The sequence below is a fragment of the Hylobates moloch genome, unplaced genomic scaffold (assembly GCF_009828535.3).
Source record: "Hylobates moloch isolate HMO894 unplaced genomic scaffold, HMol_V3 SCAFFOLD_10, whole genome shotgun sequence".
Classification (NCBI taxonomy): Eukaryota; Metazoa; Chordata; class Mammalia; order Primates; family Hylobatidae; genus Hylobates; species Hylobates moloch.
In genome coordinates, this window is record NW_026652285.1 from 9,865,719 (window position 1) to 9,890,546 (window position 24,828).

At 46.5% G+C, this 24,828-nt stretch overlaps 1 protein-coding gene across 1 annotated transcript in view; it reads right to left on the reverse strand.

Moving 5' to 3' along the window:
• Window positions 1-24,828, reverse strand: part of LOC116474478 (acid-sensing ion channel 2) — a 271,244-nt gene that overhangs the window by 92,813 nt on the left and 153,603 nt on the right. Inside the window, exon 2 of the mRNA XM_032162956.2 lies at window positions 6,589-6,739. Within this exon, the coding sequence (XP_032018847.1) occupies window positions 6,589-6,739 (151 nt within the window). The remainder of the gene's footprint in view (window positions 1-6,588; window positions 6,740-24,828) is intronic.

The following is a 24,828-nucleotide window of genomic DNA, read 5'->3' on the forward strand; positions in this document are numbered from 1 at the left end:
TGTTTCAAGGAAGGGACCCAGTGGGAGGTAACTGAATCATGGGGGTAGGTTTTACTGTGCTGTTTTTGTGATAGTGAATAAGTCTCATGAGATCTGATGGTTTCATGAAGGGGAGTTCCCCTGCACACACTCTCTTGCCTGCTGCCGTGTAAGATGTGCCTTTGCTCCTCCTTCGCCTTCTGCCATGATTGTGAGGCCTCTCCAGCTACGTGGAACTGAGTCCATTAACCTTCTTTTTATTTATAAATTACCCAGTCTTGGTTATTTCTTCATAGCAGTATGAAAATGGACTAATACAGTAAATAGGTACCAGTAAAGTGGGGTATTGCTATAAAGATACTTGAAAATGTGGAAAACACTTTGGAACTGGGTAACAGGCAGCAGTTGGACAAGTTTGGAGGGCTCAGAAGAAGACACGAAAATGTGGGAACGTTTGGAACCTTCTAGAGACTTGAAGGGCTCAGAAGACAGGAAGATGTGGGAAGTTTGGAAATTCCTAGAGACTTGTCGAATGGCTTTGATCAAAATGCTGACAGTGACATGGACAATGAAGTCCAGGCTGAGGTGGTCTCAGATGGAGATGAGGAACTTGTTGAAAGCTGGAGCAAAGGTCACTCTTGCTAGGCTTTAGCAAAGAGGCTGGTGGCATTTTGTCCCCACCCTAGAGATCTGTGGAACTTTGAACTTGAAAGAGATGATTTAGGGTATCTGGTGGAAGAAATTTCTAAGCAGCAAAGCATTCAAAGATGAGGGATGAAGAGTAGGGGTGAGGGTGGCAATTCTAAACAGGGTAGTCAGGGAATTCTCATAGCGGTTAATAGCAAATGCAGATGCCCCAAAGTGAGGGTGTTCCTGGAATATTCAAGAAGCAGCAGGGAAGCCTGTGTGACTAGAGCCAGGTTAACAAGGTGAGGGGAGGGCAGTAGGAGCTGAGGAAGCTGGAGGGATAATGGGGTCCAAATCTTTACCCCTAGAACAGCATAGCTTTAAAAAAATTATTCCTTTGCTCAAAAGCATACGTGACATGTTATCATATTAACACTAATTAACACTAGGATTTGGGGAAATCAGGGCAGATTATATTTGATAAAAAAGTGTTTTTCATTGGAGTGCATGAAGGATAGAAGGAGATGTGAAAGGGAGGTGCCTATTTGTGGTCTTTCTGACACTCGAACCCTTTTAGAATTTGTTAGAAAACTCCCTGTACACGGATTCCGGTTTCCTCAGATGTAACCCACCCTCAATTCTCACCCTCACTCCCACCCACTCAGTGTGGCCATCTTGGGAGCGCCTTCCACAACCACCATCGGCCCAACTTCTTTAGGACTATTACAGGGTCTCAGGTGAACTAATTCCCCTGCCCACTGCTGATTGGTCCAGGGGCGGGCACCTGACTGGAGCTGAGCCAATGATTCCCTTCCCTGTATTTTTTTTCCCCCTAAACAGGACGTCTGTGAGAGTCAAAACAGTCTTTTGCTGGGGGCAGGATCTGTAAAATATAAAACTCAGGCTCTGTTGGGAGCCATGTGTGAAAAAATATGTGTGTGGGAAAAATAAGCCTGTTTCTAGTGAGAGAATGAAAAGAATTCAGGGAGAGGAGGAGTGAGAGATCTGAGGATTTAGGAGCCTTGGGTTCCACTCATTCCTGACGCTGTATCCCTGCCCCTCCTGCTGGCTGGTTGTCAAAGCTTGCCTTGGATTCTGAGAACAATATAATTTCTTTTATGCCTAAGCTTGTTTGATTCAGGTTTCTCATGTGCAACCTAGATAACCCACTGCCTATTCCTTTTATCTTTGAAGTTACTTAGAGGTATCTACACAGAATTTCATTTTTAACAATCTCCCCTTCTGCCTTCAACTTAATTTCCGTTAGAAAACCCTGGCCATGAAATCTGCACTTCTACAGTCTAGGGCAGCTTTTTCAAAACTGTATTTTGTGAGCTTTTCCATGAAAACGAAGGTTTCTGTGGTCAAAGGCATTTGGGAAATAAATGCTGCATGGGCTATTCCTATCTTGGAGATTCATGATGTATTATATTAAAGAATTCTTGCAATGAATAAATGTGTTTAATATTTTTTAACCAGAATTCCCTAAATTCTTTTTGGGCTCTGCATCCTTTTTGTTCATAAAACATGTTATATCCCAAACTCCTGATGTTCCATAGGGCTCATTTTGGGGCATACTCTCTAGGACCACATGCAACTGAACCTCTTCCTTTAAAATAGCATATTACCAGGGTGCCCCACATGAAGATGCGTGACCAAGGGGAGCACCCTGGTGTGGGGCATTGTCAGCCTGGAGGAAGGGACATTTTTGATAATTTTCATAGAGTCACTGTCTACTCACTAAGCACGAGCCCATAGGGCTGGGTCTACTCAAAGAGAGTGTCTTTTGTTAACTTACTCCTTGGTGTCCCCTGTGTTAATGGTGGTCAACACCATCACCACCTCCCCAAAAGGTCCTTCCTGTTAGTTAGAATTATCCCCAGAAGAGTGGTTCCCTCCCTTCCTGACATTCCTGAGAAGTGGAGCCATCCACAAGGCAAGGCAAAAGTATTCCAGAGGCTCTGCTTTGAGCAGAATGGGAGTTCCAGATGTTGAGGTGCTGCAGAGCTCTGTCTCAGGTGTGGGATATTTGGAATAATCTCTGCTTCTGGAGTTTTTTTTTTTGACCATCTTCCCACCTGCTGGTGGGCATGATCACCCTCTCATTGCTTACAGTTTGCAGAGAACTCTCGTTTGAGCCCTTCAGCCCTCCTGTAAAGCCAGTGGGTTTTATTTGTCTCTATTTTACAAACGAGGAAACAGAGGCTCACTCACTTGGCCTGAGTCACACAGTTACAAAAGGAAGAGCTGGGATGGGGTCTTGGGTCTGCTTGACCTGGTCATGCCATTTTCTCTGTCCTCCTATGCTGCCTCTGTCATCAAACTGCCTAGGCACACATCAAACTGCCACAGGCACATTTCAGTTCCTTTCCTCTTCATCACCACCCAAATATCTCCTGGACTCCTGGGCCTGGCCTCCTTCCTCTGGGGATTGAGAGGTGGGAATGTTAAGGAAGGAAGATGGCATCTGTGGGGCCGCCTGGTTCGGCAGGGCAGGAAGGCTGCCTCCTGATGACTGTGGCAGGGATAGGCCTGGCTGTGTCCATCATCCTCGGGATCAATGACCAAGCCGCCATGTGTGTCTGCGCCTCCTCAGGTGGCTTTACAGACAAGCATCTCTCACCTGCCAGAGCCCACCTCCCATCCTTCAACAGATGTGCTGGCTTCTCTCTCATCCACATGGGACTCACCTCCCACTGGCCTAGGAAATAAGCAGCTTTGAGGTGACCAGCATCTGTAAGAGGCAGCACATTGCTCAGGGCCTTCTCAGCCTGAAGAAAGGTATGATGGAGGGAGCCCTAATGCAGGAATTCAAGGGTCTGGCTGAGGGGTCTGGGGGAAGTGACCAAACCTCAGCCTCCTTTTCTGGAAAATGGGGACAAGGAGTTCCGCCTGACACTCAAGGTCTTGGTGAGGGGATAGCCAGGAATATAAAATATTATGACCCCAGGAATATGGGAGGTGGCTGCAAAAGCCAAAACCCATGAAGTCAACCAGAGTTGTCAGAAGCTGTTTTCAAATATACTAACTGCTCTCCAATATGGTAGCCACTAGCCCCCTGCAGCTAGCTAATTTAAATGAATAAAAATGAAATTATATTAAAAATTCAATTCCTCTGCAAAGGCATAAGGATGACACAACGGACTTTGGGGATTTGGGGAAAAGGGTGGGTGTGGGGTGAGGGATAAAAGACTACACATTGGGTACAGTGTACGCTGCTTGGGTGATGGGTGCAATAAAATCTCAGAAATCACCACTAAAGAACTTACTCATGTGAGCAAACACCACCTGTTCCCTAAAAATCTATTGAAATTATAAAAAAGTTCAATTCCTCATTCTCCTAGCCACCTTGCAAATACTTGATTGCCACAAGGGGTTAGTGACTAATGTATTGGACAGAGCAGACAGACAACATTTTCATCAGCCCAGAAGGGTCTATAGGACAGCACTCATCAGATTTTTCTCTAACCTGTTTCTTCTGCCCCATCCGTCCCCTGCCCCTGCTTTAAACCCATTCTTCATACAGCCTGCTTCCCCAACTCCCCAGTCTCAAAGAAAATCGTCTAAGTGAGTGTACTAGTCCATCTCCCAGGGATGACTCAAACTCTCGGCAGCAACGAGACTGGAGTTCTCTTGCAGAAACTGTGTGCACGTCTGGCGCCCCGAGTGAGATAATAAGATCCTGAAAGGTGGGGTCTTTTCTCATGCCTCCTGCACCCCTGATGATGGCCTGCACAGTGTTAGCATGTGACAACTCCTTAATCAAGATTATGAATTTTCTCCGAATTGGTATAGCTCATCGTCCAGTCAGGTTGACTGAGGGTCCAACAACTTGGGTCAGAACCGTCTTGGTTCAGCTATGAACTCACTGCATGACTTCAAAGACATCATTACTTCAAGCTAGGCCTCAGGGGAAAGAGAAGGTTGGCCTGGAAGAGATGACCTCAGAGGTTTCCTGCTCTGACTGTCTGTGGCTTTGGGTGGCAGAACACAGACTTTTTGGGTAACCTTGTAGTCTGCAGCCAGTGCTCAGACCAAGGCCATATCCCACAGGGAACTGTGCTGTGTGAGGATGTCTGTGATGGGGGCCTGGTACCGAGAGTGCATGTGTGTGTCTGTGTGTGTGTGTGTGTGTGTGTGTACATGTGCTTTTGCTCCTGAATCAAGATAACAGGCTAGGAAACCTACCATTATCATGGAGGGACATAACTAACTTCTGTTTAGGCTTTGAGTGTGGGGTCTCCATGACTCATTTTATTTCCTTATTTCTCTCTTCTACCACACAGATTAGATAATCATATATGTTCTGGTGTCTGCAAGAAGGACCTCTCTTTGGGGACCAAGACTCCACCCCCTGTACTCCAGGTTGTCTACAGGCCCCCACGGTCCCAGGGCCTGGTTGGCCTCAGGATGCCCTGTCCACCAGCCCTCAGGGATGCCAGAGATTAGAACGGACACAAACCTTCATCCCTCTGCATCTGGAAGGGCATTGAGTTGAGAAAAGTACACAGGATCAACAAAGTGTCTCCTCAGTGAGTGAGTGGCTGATGGGGCTTGGGGTGCCCTGGCGCCTGAGGTGAGCTTCCAGATGGCACTGGCACAGTGACACGTGTGTGGCCATTTTATCTTTCAGTTGGAGGAGCAGAGGACTAGCTGTGATGGGAGGTAAATGGCCACACTCCCGTCCCCGCATCAGGGTGTTCGTGAGAGAGGGGTGGTGGGAGAGAGCCTGGAGTTTGCAGTCAGTCCTCCTGGGGTGGAAGCCCTCACTGTCTCAGCAGTCTGATAAGCCTGGGTATGGTGAGTGCCAGACTCTAGAGTCCAAAGTCGATGGACTCAAGACACAGGGGTGGCAAGAGGTAGGGGCTGGGCTGCTGGGGCTCCACCCCTTCCTCAGCCCCAACCTGAGGGCCCAGGGCCTCCCTCCTGCTGGAATCTTCCCTCCCCTCCCACTTCCCTTCAGGCTGCTCCTCACTCTCCTCTCTTGACCCACCTCTGCAGTCCTTCCCGTTATGCCCTGAACACAGCATTAATCTTACTTTGGGTCCCCCTTAAATCCATGTTTCCCAGTCTTGGTCACCTCTTTACCTTCTCTTCCTGGTGAAATTCTAGAGGCTGCCATCACTCCTTGGCTTGTGGTTGTATCACTAAAGTCTTTGCCTCCGTCATCACACTGCCTTCTCCTCTGTCTGACCTTCCTGCGCCCCTCTTATGAAGACTTCTGTGATTACATCAGGCCCATCTGGATGATCCAAGACCATCTCAAGACCCTGCTCAAATACCCTTGGTGCTTTCCCTGACCCTGTCCCCTGTGATTGTGTCTCTTCCTCTGGGCCGTGATCAAGGACTTGATCTTTTTCACCATAATGTCCTTACTTGGGTGCAAAGCTTGAGATAGTATACATGGTTCACGAATAGTTTGCTGAAGAAATAAATGAATAAATGAATGCATGAAATAAGCTTTAGGGTCTATACACGTGGGTCTCCCAGGGGCTCACACAGGCACAGTGCCGGGTCCCTGAGCCCACGTCCTTTGGTATTCCAACACTTCCCAGCCCCTCCAGCTTCCCCCAGTGGGTGGCAGCCTGCTTTCCTTTCAGATCTTCTAATTGGGTCGGGATATTCAGGGTGACTGAGAGAGAAAGAGGCTGGTCCATCCTTTCCGCCTCTCCTGAAATCAAGCCACTCACCTGACCAACCACATCTGCTGCTTCAAACCTTCCCCCACGCCTTCCCTCCCCCTACCTAACTTACCTCTCTGGTATTCCCACCCTCTGTCCCTCTTTCACATAGTAAAATGTGAGGAAACCCAGGGCATCCCAGTCCAAGCCAGGGACATCTTTATGATTTAGCAGCATGTCACCAACCCCTTGCTGGAGAGCAGTCCCTCACAGGGTGGGCCAAGACAGCTCACCTGCCTTTCAGAGTCAGGCCTGCAGCCCTCCACCATCACCCAATGCCCAGTCCCTGTGCCCAGCTCACCTGTCTCTCCCCAGATGGGCAGGTACTCATCCTGCTGAATGTCCAGCATAATCTCCAGCCCGTTGCCTGTCCCCCCCTTGACCGTGGTGAGCAGAGGTTTGCCATCCTCGCCTGAGTTAAACATGTAACACTTCCCATATTTTGTAAACACCTGAAGGAGAGAAGAGACAGAGAGAAGCACATGGGTAACTTCAGACGGGGGTCCAGAGATTGGCGAGACCCCAGAAATCTGACAGCAGGTCAGAGTCCCCACAGCCCATCACCATCACCCCTCTCGGGAACCAGTGGTTTTTCATCCTGGCTGTGGGCCTGACTTACACCAAGTGAAATTTTGGCATCAAAGAGCAAATCTGGATGCCCTTTGGGGTTTGTTGCAGTAGGATCTGGTCTCTTCTTGCTCTGAGCAGTATCTCTGGGAGGTCCTGTTCACTTCCAGGCATTAAATATCATCTGTAAACTCCTGACCCTTCAGTCCACACCTCCAGCCCTGGGCTCTCTTCTGGCCTCCAGACACACTGGTTTCACTCATTGTCTTATAAGCATACCTTTGAGGTGTGCTTCAAGCAGACCCTGGGCACTCAGCTTGTCCAGAGGGAACTGATCTTCCTTAGCTTCCCCACCCCATTGGACAATTCTCTTGCACTTCTGTCCCAGGGAATAGCATCGCCATCTGCCAAGGGGGGTTCAAGTCAGGCCCTCAGAGTTGCTGCCCACTCTTCTTATTCCTTACCCCGAGGACCAATCAGGCAGCAGAGCCTATCAATAACCTCTCTACATCTGTCCTGAATTTAGACTTTTGTCTTCCTTACTGCTGAAATTTAGGACCCAAGCATTTTTTGACTGCATCACTCTGGTTTCCTGGCTGGACTTCAGGATTCCAGATGACCTTCTCCAGCCCATCCTCTAAGGTAACTGTGAGTCACTCTGGAATGCAAACCCTATCACATTAATCCTGTGCTGAAAACCCATCAGGGCTCCCTATGCTCTTTAGGCTAGAATTCAGACCTGCCACGCCCAGTCTTTTGCAATGCCCTCCACCTATTCCTCTTGGCTTTCACTGTGCTGCTTCCCGCCTGAGTCCAGCAGCATCCACTGGAAGGTAGACTCCAGGGGCTCAGGGAATACGTCTGCTTACTCATGCTTAGTACATTGCTGGCACACAATAGGGGCTCAGTCAACTTTTGCTTGATGAAAGCATGATTACAAAGAGGCAGCGTGATGGTGTAGAAAAAGCCCAGGGAAAGGAATGCAGAGATCTTTGTCCAAGTTTTGACATTGCCACTTCTTAGTAGTGTGACTTTAAGTGAACCAAATAAACCCTCCCAGCCTCAATGTCTCCATCTAAAAAATGGAGGTTCTGGTCTTTGGCTTCGCTACCTCTCAAGGTTATTGAGAGGATCAAATGAGGTAATGCATGCAAAAGTGCTTTAAAACTGTAAAAGCTTTCTACAAATGCTATGGGTTATGATGATTATATAACTGATTTCAAACCTCGAACTGAAGCCAAATTACATCTGGCAAAATTGGCTGGAAGAGAGCCAGGCTGACTGTATTGGATTCCTGCAGCCACAGAGATTTGGGTCTGGGCCACTTTCCTGAACATGCTCCACTGCACTGTCCCATCTTACAGCATGGAGGCCACAGGGAGGCTCTTTGGCTCCCCAGCTTTCAGTGCATGGGCAAGTAAATAACAGAGGTGACTGTGGCAGGCTGCCTTTCTTATGTAAATCTTTATGGCTAGTTAGAAGAAAGGAAGAGGGGCTTCTACCCTGTGCCAGGAACTGTACTAGATGCTTATCTATGTTATCTCACTTAACTCTTACAACTATGACAATTGGCAGTTATTGCTTTACCTATTGTGCGGAGGAGGAAACCAAGGCCCAGGGAGGTTAAGTGACTTGCCTAAGGTCACACAGCTAGTAGTAGAAAAACTGAGATTCAAATCTACATCTGTCTGATTCTAACACCATGTGCCCTTTCTGCTGTGCTGTCCTGGGAGAGACATGAGGGTTTTCGTCATTGGGACACTTCCTAGCCACATCCTGCTCCTTTCTCCCTTGCTTTTCTCATCAGTCCATCAATATTCATATGCATATATCCCTACTATGTGCAAGGATTATGGGGACTGCCAAAAAGTACAAGCTCTACTGCTCGCCTTGAAGACCTGTAGGAAGGGTTAGTGAAACATCTATGTTTTTCCTCACTATACGAAACAGCTCTGAGTCCCTGGCCAGCTGCTCTACTTCAGGACAGCCCATTCCTACTCTTTCAGCTTCATGACAGAGGAGAACAGCTGGAATTAATGCAAAGTCCAAAGCAAACATGCTTTTTCAAAGAACCAAGTTTTTTCATAACTATTGCGTATAGCAATTGAACTTGGCAAATGAACTTATCCCATGGAGACGTGTTCTTGGGGATCACTGTAATGAACAGATAAGAGCATTTCATAGCACATCCATTGCAAGACATTGAACACACCTGGAGTGAATTCTGGGGTGCTCCAATAGAGCTTTTCTTTGTAGGCACTCTAAATATCCTCCCTGTCTCTTCAAAATTGCTTATAATATTAATTTGCCTATCTGTATGAAGGGATTTGCAAGCAAAAGTAAATTTCAGCTTAGCATCAGATTATTGCAAATTCCAACTCCTTCACCTTTTAGTCCTTGAACTTCAGAATACTGGGCTGGGGTTAGAGAGTAGTGTGGACTCCTGAAATCAGCTGTGATCTTGGCGCTGCCAAAGCATGCCCAGTGCCATTGGTGAAGGTGTTGACCCTCCCTAAGCAACTGAAGATGATGACAAGGTGTAAGAACTGAAAAGGGTTTTAGAGATCATCTTGTTAATCCACCTTACTTTACGTATTAGGAAACAGAGACCCAGGAGAGAGGAGATGACTTGCTAAAGGTTACACAGCAAGAAAGTGTCCAACTGGGACCCTTTCCTTCCTTTATACCAGCCTCTCTCAGTTTTTCCACTTACAAAAAGAGGTGGAGGGTCTAGCAGGGTGCTAAGATCCCCCCCATCTCTGAACTTCAATTGATTATTGACTGAGTGTCTGCTTTAAGCAGATACAGTGGGAACGGAAGCCTCATGAATTGAAGGCTTTCCCTGTCAAAGAGGGAGCAGAGAGGTCTTTATAGTGGCAGTGAGTAGAGACTTGTTCCCCATCCTTGACTGCCTCCTTGCTAGGGCTGGTACCCATCCTAGCCCAGGTAGCAGCTCCTGCAGCTGCCTTTGGTGTCAATGTAATCTTTCCTGCTCCTTCTTCTGGGGGCAGTGTGCTGGGGCAAGTTCGCAAACGTGCCAGGTGTGAGCTGACATAGCTTAGAGCTTGGTCAAGGGTGGTGGTCACCAGAGTAGCAGGGGTGGGGAGCCAGAGGGAGACTGCAGCCAAATCAGAGAGGTGGCCAAGTGACAATCTATGACAGCTAAATTCTTTATCAAGTCAAGACCACCAGCAGAGGCCTAAAATCCTTGTGTGGCTTCCTGTTGCATTTAGGATGAAGCCCTGTATGGTTGAGCCCCTGACACTTTCTCCCTGCTCTCACAGGCTTCAAACATATTGGCCTCTTCAGTCCCCAGGATGTGCAGCAAGCTCTTGCCCATCAGGCATTTCCACATGCCTAGAGTGTTCTCTGCCTAGAATGTTCTGGCGCGCTTTGCCTGGCCAACTCCCGATCAGGCCTCAGCTTGAAAGCCACTTTCTCAGAGAGGTGGTTGGCTTCTCCAGGCTCTCAGCCTTCATTCATATCGGGACTTCTTATTTTACAACCTCACACCCCTTATATTTTTCCATTATAGTGTCTATCAAAGTGTGTAACTGGATGGTTATTTACGTGATTATTTGTTGGATGTGTTTTCTACCAGACTGTCACCTTCGAGAGGGCAGGAACTGTGTCTGTTTTATTGAATGAATGAGTGAATGAATGAATGAATGAATAAGAGTCAAGGTGCTGCTGCCACACATTTCCTTGTGCACCTCTAGGAAATGCCCTTCTGTGTTGGCTGGCCTCACTTCGTTCTGGCTAGCGCTCATGCTGACATCTTGCCCAGCTCCCCTTCCCTCCCGTTCTCTGCTGGAGCCTTCTCACTTCCCACCTAATTGGACCTAAGCATTTTTGCTTGCATCCCCATGAAGGCATTAGAGGAAATAATCCTTTTAGGAACTAAGATGACTGGGGACAGTTTACCTTCCTAGGTGCCGGCGGAGAGGCTCAAGGAAAGCGAAGCGCTCGCTCCCTGGCTGCATGCCCTTCCTGGTCTCCCAGCCTGGGCTGCTGAGCCTGCCACTCCTGCCTGGCTTTTTTCAGAGGATTATTTTCCTCTCTGCTCAACATCAGAAGCCAGAGAGCTATTTACACACAGTGCAATTTTGCTACAAACTTGGAACAAGATGCAGCTCTTTCTGCATTTTGAGGCATCATGACGTGTAAGAACACAAGCTTCAAATTTATGCCTTATCACCCGCAGCCAGAAAATATAATTTATTTAAGTCCAGACTGTCAGGTTGAGCTCGCTGCTTCTTCAGACCTGCTATTCTGCCAGGCATTTCTCTGCTTTCCTGGTAAGTGCTGACAGGCCCACTGTGGATGGCAGGGCTGGATTTGCCAGGTTGCTGAGAGTCTAGAATTGCTCTTAGTTGGATTGGTCTGTAAGAATTAATTATGAATTAAGAAAGATGCATGTTTCAAACCTGGATCTCCAGGAATGGTGGGGGGTGGGGGCTCCTGAGATAAAATAAGTCCCACAACTATCATTTTCATTCCTTACGCTTGCACAGTGTGTTACTGTTTAGAGATTGAGATTGCATATACATAGAACTTCAACTTTCTCAATGGCCCTTTGAAGACAGAAGAAAGGAAACTAACAATTCCTTAACTTCTACTTTGTGCTGACCCCTGATTAGCACAGTCATAGTTTTATATTATTATTATTATTATTATTTTTTGAGACAGGGCCTTGCTTTGTCACCCAGGCTGGAATGCAGTGACACGATCACGGCTCACTGTAATCTCAAACTCCTGGGCTCAAGCAATCCTCCCACCTCAGCCTCTTGAGTAGCTAGGACTACAGGTGCACACCACCATGCCTGGCTAATTTTAAACATTTTCTTTGTGGAGATGAGGGTTTCACTATGTTGCCCAGGCTAGTCTCGAACTCCTGGGCTCAAGCAATCATCCCACCTTGGCTTCCTAAAACAGTGGGATTACAGGCATGAGCCACAGTGCCTGACCTCATTCCTCATTCCTCATTCTTCTTCTTCTTCTTTTTTTTTTTTTTGAGACAGAGTCTTACTTTGCCACCCAGGCTGGAGTGCAGTGGCATGATCTCGGCTCACTACAACCTCCGCCTCCTGGGGTCAAGCGATTCTCTTGCCTCAGCCTCCTGAGTAGTAGCTGGGATTACGGGCGTGCACCACCATGCCCGCCTAACGTTTGTATTTTTAGTAGAGACAGGGTTTCACCATGTTGGCCAGGCTGGTCTCAAACTCCTGACCTCAAGGGATCCATCTGCCTCAGCCTCCCAAAGTGCTGGGATTACAGGCATGAGCCACTGCACCTGGCCCTCCTCATTCTTGATTATGGTCCCAACCACCCGGAAGTAGAGGCATTTTATATTCACATCCAGAAATGGAGAATCTAAGGCTGCTTAAGGCCACAGTGCCAAGGCGTAGCAGAACTGAGACTCATGTCTTCCCATCAGAGACATTAAAAGGAAGGGATAGTAGGCTAAAGGCAGCTCACTCATAGCTAGTCAAGTCTGTGGCCATTCTCAATTCCAGTGTTCTCTTTTGCAAACTAGGCAAGGTAATCATGCCATGTAGTAGATTTGTTTGGGAGGTTACATAATGGACATCTTTACTTCCATACTTGAAGGAAGTACTATGTGTCTGCTTTTCGGCAGAAGAGAGATGAGTTATTTAAGTTACGAAGATGGGGTCAGAGATGAATTGAAAAATGGGGGCTTGGGGGTTCCTGTGCTCTCTGCTTACGTCCACACAATACCAAGCTCATCTTAAAGTAGTTAGAGGGGAAGAAAACAGCCATATGCCCCTGCTCGTCTATTCTCTAATGATGTTAAGCCTGCCGCTGGAAGCCCAGGATAGCCAATGGGATTACTGGGGGCCAAGGAGTTCTGTAGAGAGGGAGATGCTTCCATGCACACAGCCCACTTTGAAAATCTACATATGAGTTCCAGCAGCTGAACTGTAACTAGCTATTGGTACAGTGGATACCACCAATCTGAAGTTGGCACATTCTAAATCAAAGAAACATAGAGTAAAGTGTAGAATAAGGAGAGAGTCTCATTGGTCCTCCAATAACTCTTAAATTATCTCTGAAATCACAGGCTGGCTTTGCTGCCCTCCCTGGAGTGCCTTCAGTGCTAGCCACTTTATATCTGCTGTCATTAACTTTTGCAACAGCCCTGTGAAGATAATATTATCATCCCCATTTTACAGATAAGGAAACTGAGGCACAGAGAGGCTGAGCCAGTTCACAGAGCTGGAGAAGCCAGGGCGAAATCACTCTTGGCCTAATTCCAAAGTCTATACTCTTTGCCCCCATCCCTCATAGCCATGGCTCATATCCTTACCCCTCTCCCAGCCTACTTTGTTCCTGGCAGACTAGTGAGGCTGGTGCTTTGCTGACATTAGAGCTCTCCCACCTGGTAGTGGGGGAGGCACCATCTCAGAGTCAGAGGAATCCGAGCAAAGTGCCAGACACCAAAAATCTTCCCCTCCAAACTTCTTATTTTGCACCTGGGGAGTCTAAGTTTCAGAGGGGTGAAATGACTTGTCCCAGGTCACACAGCTAATCTGGAGGGAGAGTAGAGATTTGATATGGGCTTCATGTCTTGAACCTCTGCTCTTCCTCGAAGGCTTCTGTTTGCACATGCCAGGGCTTGGAAATAATAGCTAGGATCCTTTTCCCGGAGCATTGCATCCAGGCATAAGAGTAAGATTGGCAGCTGCTGCCAAGCCTAGATGCCAGCCTCTGGGCTTGGTGTGATCTGTTGGGGCATTCCGCCTTACAGAGTTTGGGAAATGCAAAGTGGAGCCCTTGCTGAGAGGGGTTCGGAATAGCTAATACCCATGAAGACACGGTTTTCTGGTCCAATTAATAGTGCAAACAACGTTTCTACGCTGTGTACCTACTTAAGAAAATAAATTATGTATAAGCCCCCTTAAGGACTGTTGAAACATCCACTTACCAGCACACAGCTGGTCCTGCAAGCATCAAACCTTCTAACCTATTCATTAATCCTGACCTTTAGGGCTTCTTCTGCGTGATGGGTTTCTCATCTCTTCTTGCTTATTACACTTGAAGGAAATGAAATTGCACTGCTCCAAAATGCCTCTAAAACTTAGCTGTTTTCTCTCTTTCCTGAGTCAATTCTGCTTTCTTCTCAGTGAGTTACTGAAATTTCTCATTAGATTGTTTTCAAAATAATATGCTTGTTAAAGCCAGCCATTTAGTTTTGTTTGTTTTGTTTTTATCTTTCAAACTCCTCAAATACATTTCACACAATTGGGAAGTGAGAAAGTCTGTCAAATGGGTTACCGGGCTTCCAGTAAACACAATGAACCTGCTTTTGTTTTCTGAAGTTGCAATTAAGATGCTTGTCAATTAAATGAAGCCAGAGGGATTTATTAGCAAGGAAGCTGCTGTAGATGGTTAGCTCTTTGAAGGTAAAGACTGGATCTTATTAAAAAACCTGCTTGCTCATTCACCTGTTCCTGAAACAGGAGTTTTTTGACCACCTATCACATTCTAAGAAGTGCTGCATGGCTGTGCTTTTTCTCACAATGAGTTTAAAAAAGTGATTTCAATAAACACCCATGTAAGCATCTCCATGTGGCAGGTGGAGATGAGGCGAATGTGACCGCAATGCAGTCCCTTTGCCCTTCCCAATCAGGATGCCACATGTTTTTCAGGACATCGTTAATATCATTCTCCTCAGAGGCTACTTTTTCTGGGGAGAAAGGGAAGGAGAAGCAATCATGGAGCATGAGTGGGCACTGTGCTGATTGCTTTGAACACTCCATCTGTTAAGGCTCACAAAGCCCTTGGAAGTAGGTGTTATTCTTCCCAGCTTACAGTTGAGAAAACTGAGGCTCTGAGAGGCTACATACCTAGCCCAAGGTCCTACAGCTAAAGAGTAGTTTGCCTGATTTTTCCCTTCTTATGTAGGGGTTGTTGGGGGTAAGGTTTAGCATTATTTGAATGTATGATATGGTAATGTGACCCCCTTCTCCATGCCCTGGGGCCCATCTGCTGCGATGTGACATTTCCTGTGCTGCTTTCACTAACTGGCAGAGGCCTTCTAGTCTCCTGCCTCCAAGCCTGAAGCACAGCCAGGGCCTTTTCTGCTGGGCAGCTGTCCAGAGAGCTTCAGACCGTGCAGGAAGAGATGTGTGAATGCTATGCAGGAAAAAGAGCATCAAGCGCCTGCAAATCTGTCTGTTGGTTGGGAAAACAACACGAAGGGGAACAACAGGCAAATCTTAGTGTTCTCCTTCAATTGTGTGGACAAATGTGTTCTCCTGGCAGATGACACAGAGGCAGAGGGGACGGCTGAAGGCACTCCAGTCATTCACCTGGAAAGGCGTTCAAGATGCTGGGCCTCTGCTGGGGCATCCCTCCTGAAAACTCATCTGAGAATCCCAAATTGGGTCTGACTTGAGATGATGAAGTGGAAGGTGGGGAAACCACAGCCTTTCATGTTGGACCACAGCTCGGCTGGTTGGGGGGAAGAAGGTTGACAGGCATTTCTGGGTTTGATGGAAATTTCAAATGGAACACAATGACAGGTTGCTTGCTCTTTCTTCTGAGGTCTCTACTGTCTGTCTCCTGTAGATAGTAGGGGTTGTGTCATTTTCATCTCTGTGTTCCCAGGGCCTGGCCTGGTAGCTGGTGTATAGAAGGCACTTAATGGGAGGTTTGGGTGAAGGAAAAAAAGCTAATATGGAATTGCGGACCAGGCAGCCCTGGTTTCAAATCCTGGCTCTGCCATTGATTTGGGCATGTTTTTGATTCTTCATTGTTTTGGTTCTTGAACATGCATCTCAGCAATGCTGGTAAGAATACCTTCCAATGGAGCTGTTGTAAAGATCAAAAGGGGTATAATGGGCCTGAAAGTTCTCTGTAGAAAAACAAAAAGGCTCAGCCCAGGCAGGGAGTATTCCTGCTTATGGCCTGGATCACGCATAAGCCCTGCAGGAGCTAGGGAGGAAAGGAGTTGCTATTTGGCTGTGGATGTTGAATCTCAGATGTTGTTCCATCCGGGACCATGCCTGTGGCTCTCTTGTTCATTTACGTAGTGAGCATCTCTAGAACACCTCTTGTATTCTAGGAACCACATCAGGCCTTGGGGATACAGACATGAGCCACCCTTTAGGAATCACCCAGTGGGGAGGGTGGCCCACAGACAGGTACTGGGTGGTGCCAGGCACTGTGGGAGTGCACAGAAGGAAGCTGCCTGGTGGGCAGTGATGGTGGGATGGTGGTTTTGGGGGCATGGAGAAGTGTTGTGAAATTTTCCCTAGGGACAGTGGTGGCAACAGCAGTGGTGTTTAGCAGGTTGAGACAGATCCCCTAGACTGGCTCCTTGTCTTAGCAGGGCCATGTTAATGCTTTCGGAAAGGCCAGTGGTGCCAGTCCATGCTTCTGGCTACCTGCTGAGCCCTGCCTATCTGTTCATCATTCCAGCTGTCTTCCACACTGGAACCTCACACCCTCAGGTAGACAACTATGGCCTTTACTAAGAGGCGGGCAGAATTGTGGAAGAACACTGACCGTGGAGTCAGATTATGCTGGCTGCATACCTACTACATGCCAGGCACTGTGCACAATGAATAATGGAGCTTAGCTTTCACAGAGTAAAATTATTATTAAGACAGAGATGCAGTGATAATTATTAAGTCAGAGATGCAGTGACTGAGAGGAGTTAGCATTTGATTCTCCCCAAGAGAACCTGTCAGCCTCAGAGATCTCCCCAAGGCTGGCTCTCTCATCTGCCCACTGCCAACACATCACCAGACCACACCTAGGAACATACGGCCAAGAAAAGTAGATTAAATAAGAGGAAGCACATTTGTAGTGAGCCAAGGCTAACTGTGATGAGCACCCACTTGGCTGCCACCAGATGTAGGGAGCAGAACCCAGGAGAAGTTCCCTGCTTTTAGGAGGGCCAGAACCCAGGAAAGAGTGAGTGAGAATGTGTGGCCACAAACCATCCACAGTCTGCTCCCATTCCCATCTCTGTTGTCCCTACTGCCTATTTCCAACCCTACTGGCATGCTTCCTGCAGCCCTGCCTGTTCCAGTTCCCAGGCACAGCAGACTGGAGTCAGGGGTGCTCACGGTACAGCAGCCCAGACACACTGGGATGTGGCCCTGAGGCTGCCACATTCGGTGGAGCACATCTTAGTCTACGTTCTGATCACCCATGACATGATGGATTTGAAGTGCCTGGCAGAGGGTACTCACTTGATAAAACTAGCTAATAATGTTATTATTAATAGGGATTCTGCACCTGAACTCTGATATCTGAGCTCCTATAGGATGTGATTTCTGGGCTCATGGTTCCTGTTAGAAGTTTCTTTTTAATATTTGATATTTTTTGGTTTTGTTTTTTAATTGACATATTTATGAGGTATAACATGATGTTTCAATACATGTATACATTGTGCAATGATCAAATCAGGCTAATTAACATTTCTACCACCTCACATACTTATCATGTCTTTGTGGTTTAAATATTCTAAATGGAGAACATTTGAAATCCCCTCTTTTAGCAAATTTGAAATATACACTCTTATTAACTATAGTCATCATGCTGTGCAACAGAATACCAGGACTTGTTCCTCCTGTCTAACTGAAACTTTGCACCCTTTGATCAACATCTCCCCATTCCCTGTCCATCCCCCTGCACTGCCCCAGCCTCTGGTAACCAGCAGTACAAATGACCAACAGATATATAAAAAATGCCCAACATCACAAATCGTCGGAGACATGCAAATTAAAGCCAGAAGGAGATGTCACCTCCCATTTGTTACAATGGCCATTACCGAAAAGATGAAAGATAACAAGTATTGGTGAAGATGCAGAGAAAAGGGAACACGTGTACACTGTTGGTGGGAATGTAAATTAGTACCCTCATTTCAGAAAACAGTATGGAATGTCCTCAAAAAACTAAAAATAGAATTACCATATGATCCAGTAATCCCACTTTTGGGTTTATAGCTAAACGAATTAAGATCAATATGTTGAAGAGATGTCTGCACTCCCACGTTCCTCGAAGCACTATTTACAATAGCCAAGATACTGAAACCACCAGAGAGCCCATCAATGGGTACATGAACTTTAAAAGGTGGTATAGATACACAATGAAATACTATTCAGCCTTTAAAAAGAAGACAGTTCTGTCATTTGCAAACAACACAGATAAATCTAGATAAATAAGACATTATGCTAAGTGAAATACGCCAGGCACAGAAAGAGAAATACCACATGATCTCACTTATATATGTGGAACCTAAAAAAATTGAACTCAGAGATAGTAGAATGGTGGTTGCCATTAAAAGCTTTTTTTTTTTTTAAACAGTTGCTTGCCTAATCTTGCGATTACAACCCTATTCTTGCTTCTAACTGCTGCATGCTGAATTTATGGGAATACCTGCCTGCTTGATTTTCCTGTGGCTGTGCGAAGATCCCTTCTGGAACGTTTCTTGGGTATTCTTGCGAAAGTCTGCATTACTCTGACTGGCTATTTCTGCTCAGGTGAACTTCGCTTTCCCCCCGCCTTCCCAGCTCTATCCCATGGGCTTGGGTGGGCTAATTCCTACCGCTGTGAGTGTGCTTTATGCCTGGATGACCAACCCTGAGATCAGACACATGTCACTCCTTGCACCTGCCTCATTACACACCTGCTGGGAATATCCTTTCTTTCGTGCAGGTGTGGAATGGGAGAAGGAAGAAAAGGGGATCAGAAGTGTGTTGTGTTGTGTTCCCGGTTAATTTTGCATTATTCTACAGGGCTGCATTGAAAGCGACGCATCAGTGGAAACCAAATGATAGTTTATGACGTTTACAGAAGAAAAGCAGATGTTTCTATTAGTGGCAGGGCAGAAAACAATCCCAAGGCAGGCTGATTCTAAAAGCTGATCAAGAAAAGGTCAAATAGGTAACGACCCATATGGCACTAAAATCCTCATACCACATTCTTACTGAGTTCATATTTTCTTATTAAAGTCATATTTCAGCTTTTCCAGGAACTGCTCGGAGAATATCATTGTCTGCTAGTTTTCCCCACAGCTGGTCTTGGAGATTGAGTATCATGGAATTTTAGTAGCAAAGCTTACATTATGAGTGTTCAAAGCCATCACAGATTCAAAAATGCAGAGAGTTTTCTGTAGTTTAATCAGATTGCTTTCCTGACATGTGAAATTAGGGCCTGGCTGGGAGATATACAGCATGCATGATGCCACTCTCCTTTCTAGATCTGTAACAGACATAATTGATTGATCACAATGCTCTTTCCCTCTGGGACTCACAATTGTTTTCAGCCCAATAATTTTGGCTGCCACTATGGGTCCTTTGGAGTTGGCAAGTTAGATAAACACTATTTGCCATTTTTGCACCAGAAGCATATGAGTTCTACTGGTGGTGCCAGTGTCTCTGTAGTAAAAAGCAATGCCTGAAAGTGGGGAAGGGTTTGAGCAGGTGCCACAGGGCAGTGGTCCCCAACCTTTTTGGCACCAGGGACTGGTTTCATGGGAGACAATTTTTACACGGACTGGGGAGAAGGGGGGTGATGGTTTCGGAATGATTCAAGCACCTTACATTTGTTTACATTTACATTTGTTGTGCACTTTATTTCTATTATTATTACATTTTAAAATATAAAGAAATAATTAGATAACTCACCATAATGTGGAATCGGTGGGAGCCCTGAGTTTGTTTTCCTGCAACTAGACAGTCCTATCTGGGGGTGATGGGAGACAGTGACAGATCATCAGGTATTAGATTCTCATGAGGGGGGCACAACCTAGATCCCTCACATGCACAGTTCACAATAGGGTTCACGCTCCTATGAGAATCTAACGCTGCTACTGATCTGAGAGGAGGCTGAGTCAGGCAGTAATGCAAGCGATGGGGAGTGGCTGTAAACACAAATGAAGCTTGGCTGGCTTGCCCGCTGCTGAACTCCTGCTCTGTGGCCCAGTTCCCAACAAGCTGGGTTGGTAACAGTCTGTGGCCTGGGGGTTGGGGACCCCTGCCACAGAGCAATATGAGGGTCACAACTTGCATATTTGACAAATATTTCTTAGACTTGGCCCCTGTACCACAGGAGAGAGAGCACAGGCTTTGGAATCAAAGCATGATTTTGCCACTCACTAGCTTTTTAAGTTGGGCTAATATTTATTCAGTATCCTCATGCCTTACTATCTCATCCTGGGAGACTAGAATCCCCGGGGAGTGTGGTTTTCATTGTGCCACAGTTCCTTGAATTATGAACTAAATATCAAAGGACCTAAGATGATTAGAGGCTTTCATAATGAAAGACAAAACATTTTTAGTTCATTCAACATCTAATGAGCAACTATTACATGTCAAACACCATGCTAGGTCCTGGGAATACAAAGATAAATAAGTCATGGACGCTACCCTCAGGTAGTTCATGAGCTATAAGAAATGAAGATAAAACAGCTTAAGATCATCAGGGAGACAAAGCAGCTGTAATATCATCATGGATTCATGCACATTAACTTAACAGAATGCAACTCTCCAGCGTAATTACATAAAGCAAGGTCCACCTGTTCCAGCCTATTGTTCTTGTCGAGCTGTGGGCATTCAAGGGCCTGTTTTCTGCTACTGCTTTCACATCAGTTCACCCTACAGCCTACCTTTCCTGTCCTCTTCACACCCCTACCTCCCCTCTAGATCCCTGGAACAGGACCAGGACTAGGATGGGGCAAATGAAGACTTAGGGCATGAAATTTAAGGAAGCAATTACTTCAGGGGTTGCACTTGCATTAACCTGAGTGTGGGTGCCTCCTTAAATTTTGTGTCTTAGTCCAGCTCCTGCTCAGGACAAAGTCAGATGAAGACAGGAGAGACAGATGTGGTGAAAGGGAGTGACAACTTGTTCTCACAACAGACTCGCAAAGTAGACACTATTGTCCCATTTACAGATGAGGAAATTGGGGTTCAGGGAAGGTGAGTTACTTGCAGAGGCACTACGGACTCATGAAGTGCAAGCAGGAAGAGAGAAAGAGCACCGGCTTGTTTACTGGGACAGATCCAAGTGTGAAGCCCAGTTCTATGGGGCCTGAGTCATGTGACCTTGGGTCAGTTACTTGTTTTCTCTGACCTGTTTCCTCATCTGAAGAATGTGGATAATAATACTTCTCAGGGGTTACATGGAAACGAAGTCCAGTCTCCTCCACTTTGGTCTCTGTGACTACTTTGTCATGTGTCGAATGGCCTGGCCACACCTGCCTCACAGAGTTGCCAGGGAGACCATGAGTTCTGAGGGGTTGTTTAAAGGATCAAATGTCAGTTCTGGCCAGGCATGGCTCACGCCTATAATCCCAGCACTTTGGGAGGCTGAGGTGGGGAGATCACTTGGGGTCAGGAGTTCAAGACCAGCCTGGACAAGATGGCGAGACCCCATCTCCACTAAAAATACAAAAAACTAGCTGGGTGTGGTGGCGTGCACCAGTAGTCCCAGCTACTTAGGAGGCTGAGGCAGGAGAATCACTTGTACTGGGGAGGCAGAGGTTGCTGTGAGCCGAGATTGCTCCACTGCACTCCAGCCTGGTGACAGAGCCACACTGCTGCAAATCTTTTCCAGAAGGATAATTGAGACTTATGCCACGTCAGGTGAACCTCCCAGCAACGCTACCATTACTCTGGTTGCTAGAGAAGCAGTGGCAGAATCCATGAGAGGCTAAACAACTCTCTCAATGTCGTGCAGCGAGTCAGGGGCAGACGTGGGATCTCAACCCTGGTCTGTCTGATTAAGAAGCCCTGGGAACTCTGCCTCCTAGGATGCAGAATAGGGGACAGCAAGAAAAAATATTTCTCAGCAATGGAACAATACCTAAGATTTGCACTTGAGCATGTTCCATTGTAGCTGAATATAAATTAGATGAAGTGCAAACCAGCATGTGAAACCTCTTGAGTACCAATTCCATCCTAGGCATGGCAGAGGGATGCCTTGAGACTCTTCAGGGTGGTCTGGTGGTGCTGCCAATTAATGATATGAGTCTTTGCTCTATCCCCAAATTCAACTGAAGTTTCACAATCTTTTCCTCAAAGCTAGAGAATTGAGGGAGACAGGGTTGTGGCTTTCTGCAGGTTTAAGTCTTGGTTCTGTTTTGAAAATGTCGCTCTAGTTAGTTTCCTCCTCTCAGTCCTGCCTACCTTCAGCCACGCAACGGAATGAGCTGCTCATCTCTTACCTGGTTAACTGCCACAGCCTCCTACAGAGTCTCCCACCCCACTCCCTTCCTCCTGCATTCATTTTCCACATGGCAGTCAGGGAGAGGTTTTTCAAAAGCAAACACCTCTGCTTAAACCTCTGCAAGGCTGCAAACTTCTTGGTTTTGGGCTGGCATATTCTTGAGAAATCGCAAGACCTGGGCCCCACTCAATTCCTTCTAGCCTCTTCTCTCCTGCACTACATGAGTCAGCTCTGCCCAGCCCTGCCTTTCTCCAAAGACACCATACTACTTCATAACTGTGCTTTCAGACATGCTGACACCTATGCTCAGAACATGTCCTTGCCTTCATTGAGTTAACTCTTACTCCTTCTTCATACTCCAGCTAGGGAATACTTCCTCCAGAAAGCCTTCCCTGACAACCTACCCCCTGCTTGGAATGGCTGACATGCCCTCCTGGGGCTTTGGCAGCACCCTGTGCTCCCCTCCATCCTGTCACACTGGACAGCTCTTCCAAACCAAGGTCAAGTCTGATGAAGGGAGCCCTTTTCTTGGTACCACATACTTTTCCTTTAAGCCCCAGTTGCTGCATATTTGTGTGATCATCTGATTGATGCTTATCTCTCCACACTAGACTATAAGCTCTAGGCCATCTTGCTTTTGCTCACTTCCTGGGCTCACTGGGAAGCAGACTGGGGATGGAGACTTGCATGCAAGAGGTTTACTGGGCAGTGTCCTCGGGCTCCACACCCACCGATCACACCCATGCAGGAGGGAAGTTGGCAGGAGAAGTTGAACTTCCATGTAGTTGTAACAGAGGCCTCAGCTGACCTGTGGGGAGTTTTGGGAGTGGGGCGGGGGGCCCTTCAGAGCTGTCTTGGATTGAGGCAAGGTGCCAGAATTTGTAACCCCATTGGATTTGGGCTACCCCTGGGGAAAGGACGGAACTCTGGGTGAGGTACCTCTCTAATTTAGAGGGCAATTCCCAGGCTTGGAATTTCCAGAGTGAAGCAATGTCAGCTACCAACACTCCCAGTCGGTGAATGCATGAGTGCCTTAGTTTTTCAAAGGTGGCCATAGTATTCACCATACTTCCATAATTCCAGTATCTGCCCTTATTCCAGGGACACAGTGAGTATGCAACAAATGCTGAATAAGTGAATACATCCATATATTTTTCTCTCTTTGCTCCATCCCTAAAGAGTGGGACTGTTTCTTATTTATCCAAGTACTCTAGACACAGCTTAGCTTAGCATAGGCACTCAATAGAAATTTGTTGAATGATTGAATTAAAAAAGAATGCATGAAAGAGATAATGCTGCAATTTGGTTTATAAAGAAAGATAAATCTGGACACAGCTCAGCTGTTCAGAGGCTATGTAAACTGAGTACACCCGTGTGGCCCTGCCCTATAGAGCCAGCATCCCAGAAAGTAGAAAATCTGGCAGGTGGGCAACACCTCTCACAGCAAACCCCTTCCTGTCCTCAGGGCCCAAGTGGGATGTAGCTGGGAAGAGGTTTGGTAAAGAGGAAATCAGGTCTCCTTCTATCATTGTTGACAGTCAATTCTCTGTCTTCTGAAAACAAAAAAAGAAATGGCTGCAGGAACTAGGGGTATTTAGAATAGAAAATAGACGATTTAGAGAGAATCACTACTGCTATCTGCAAATATTTGGAGGAATATCATTTGGAAAAAAGAATAGACATATTCTTTCTTGTACTGCCACGGAGAATAGTTCTAGGATTTGGGTTGGACATACAGAAATAACATAACAATTAAAGTGTCCAGCAATAACCTTTCTTGGGAGATGCACATATTCTGTCATGATAATGGTATGGGTTACAAAGGTGTATCCATTTGTGTAGGGTGAACATACCTGGGAACAATAACTTAAGCATGCCCTGAGGATGACCCTGTATGGCAGATGCCTCTGAATGTGTGTTCTGAGCTAGAGAATTCAGGAATGGCCAACCTGGAGACTCATTCCTTGTCTATGAGGAACACCTGAGCCCCTGGCCTGTCCTGTGGAACATGGGCCATACAGGGGATTGGGGACCCGAGCTTTGGGTCAAATGGAGGTTGCTAGGTGGAGGTCATTAGTGGCAGGGTGTTAAGTGAAAATGCTATGTAAACTGCATGCTGTTTGCAAACAGTTGTGGTTTTCCTGCCCAGCCGCCGCCACTGGGCTATTCATAAGGCAGATCAGTTGCCCAGCCTCCTGCCACTGGGCTGTTTCTGTATGTAAGGCAGTTTTCCTGTATAGCCCGTCACACACTGGACCCTCTCCTGTATGTAAACCCCTAGTAAAACCCCATGTCTCATTTGTGGGCTCTGGATGTCTTCTTTAGCCTCTTGAACCTGGTGCCTTCTCTACTGAGGTTAATAGGGGTTCAGCACAAAAATTTCCCAAAACAATACAGGTAAGGTTTATGTAGGTCAATGTACATAAATTTTTACAACAACAAAAAAGCGACGTTAAATTCTCCTCTTCTTCTCCTCCTTCTCTTCCTGCTCCCCCTCCTCCCCCTCCTCATCTTCAGGTAAAGGATAGAAGTGGGCATAGGTACAGAGGAAACAAGAATGGCAAAATGTTAATATTGTAGGACTTGGGTGATAGGTACAAGGGGTTCATTATACTATTCGATCTAGCTTGTATATGTTTAAATATTTTTCATACCAAAACTGATACATGCTAATTATTAAATGAAGATGAAGCAACCACAATTTTGATTGTCAGTTGAATGGGCTACATTGGAAGGTAGTGAGCTCCCTGTCACAAGAAGTATTTATGCA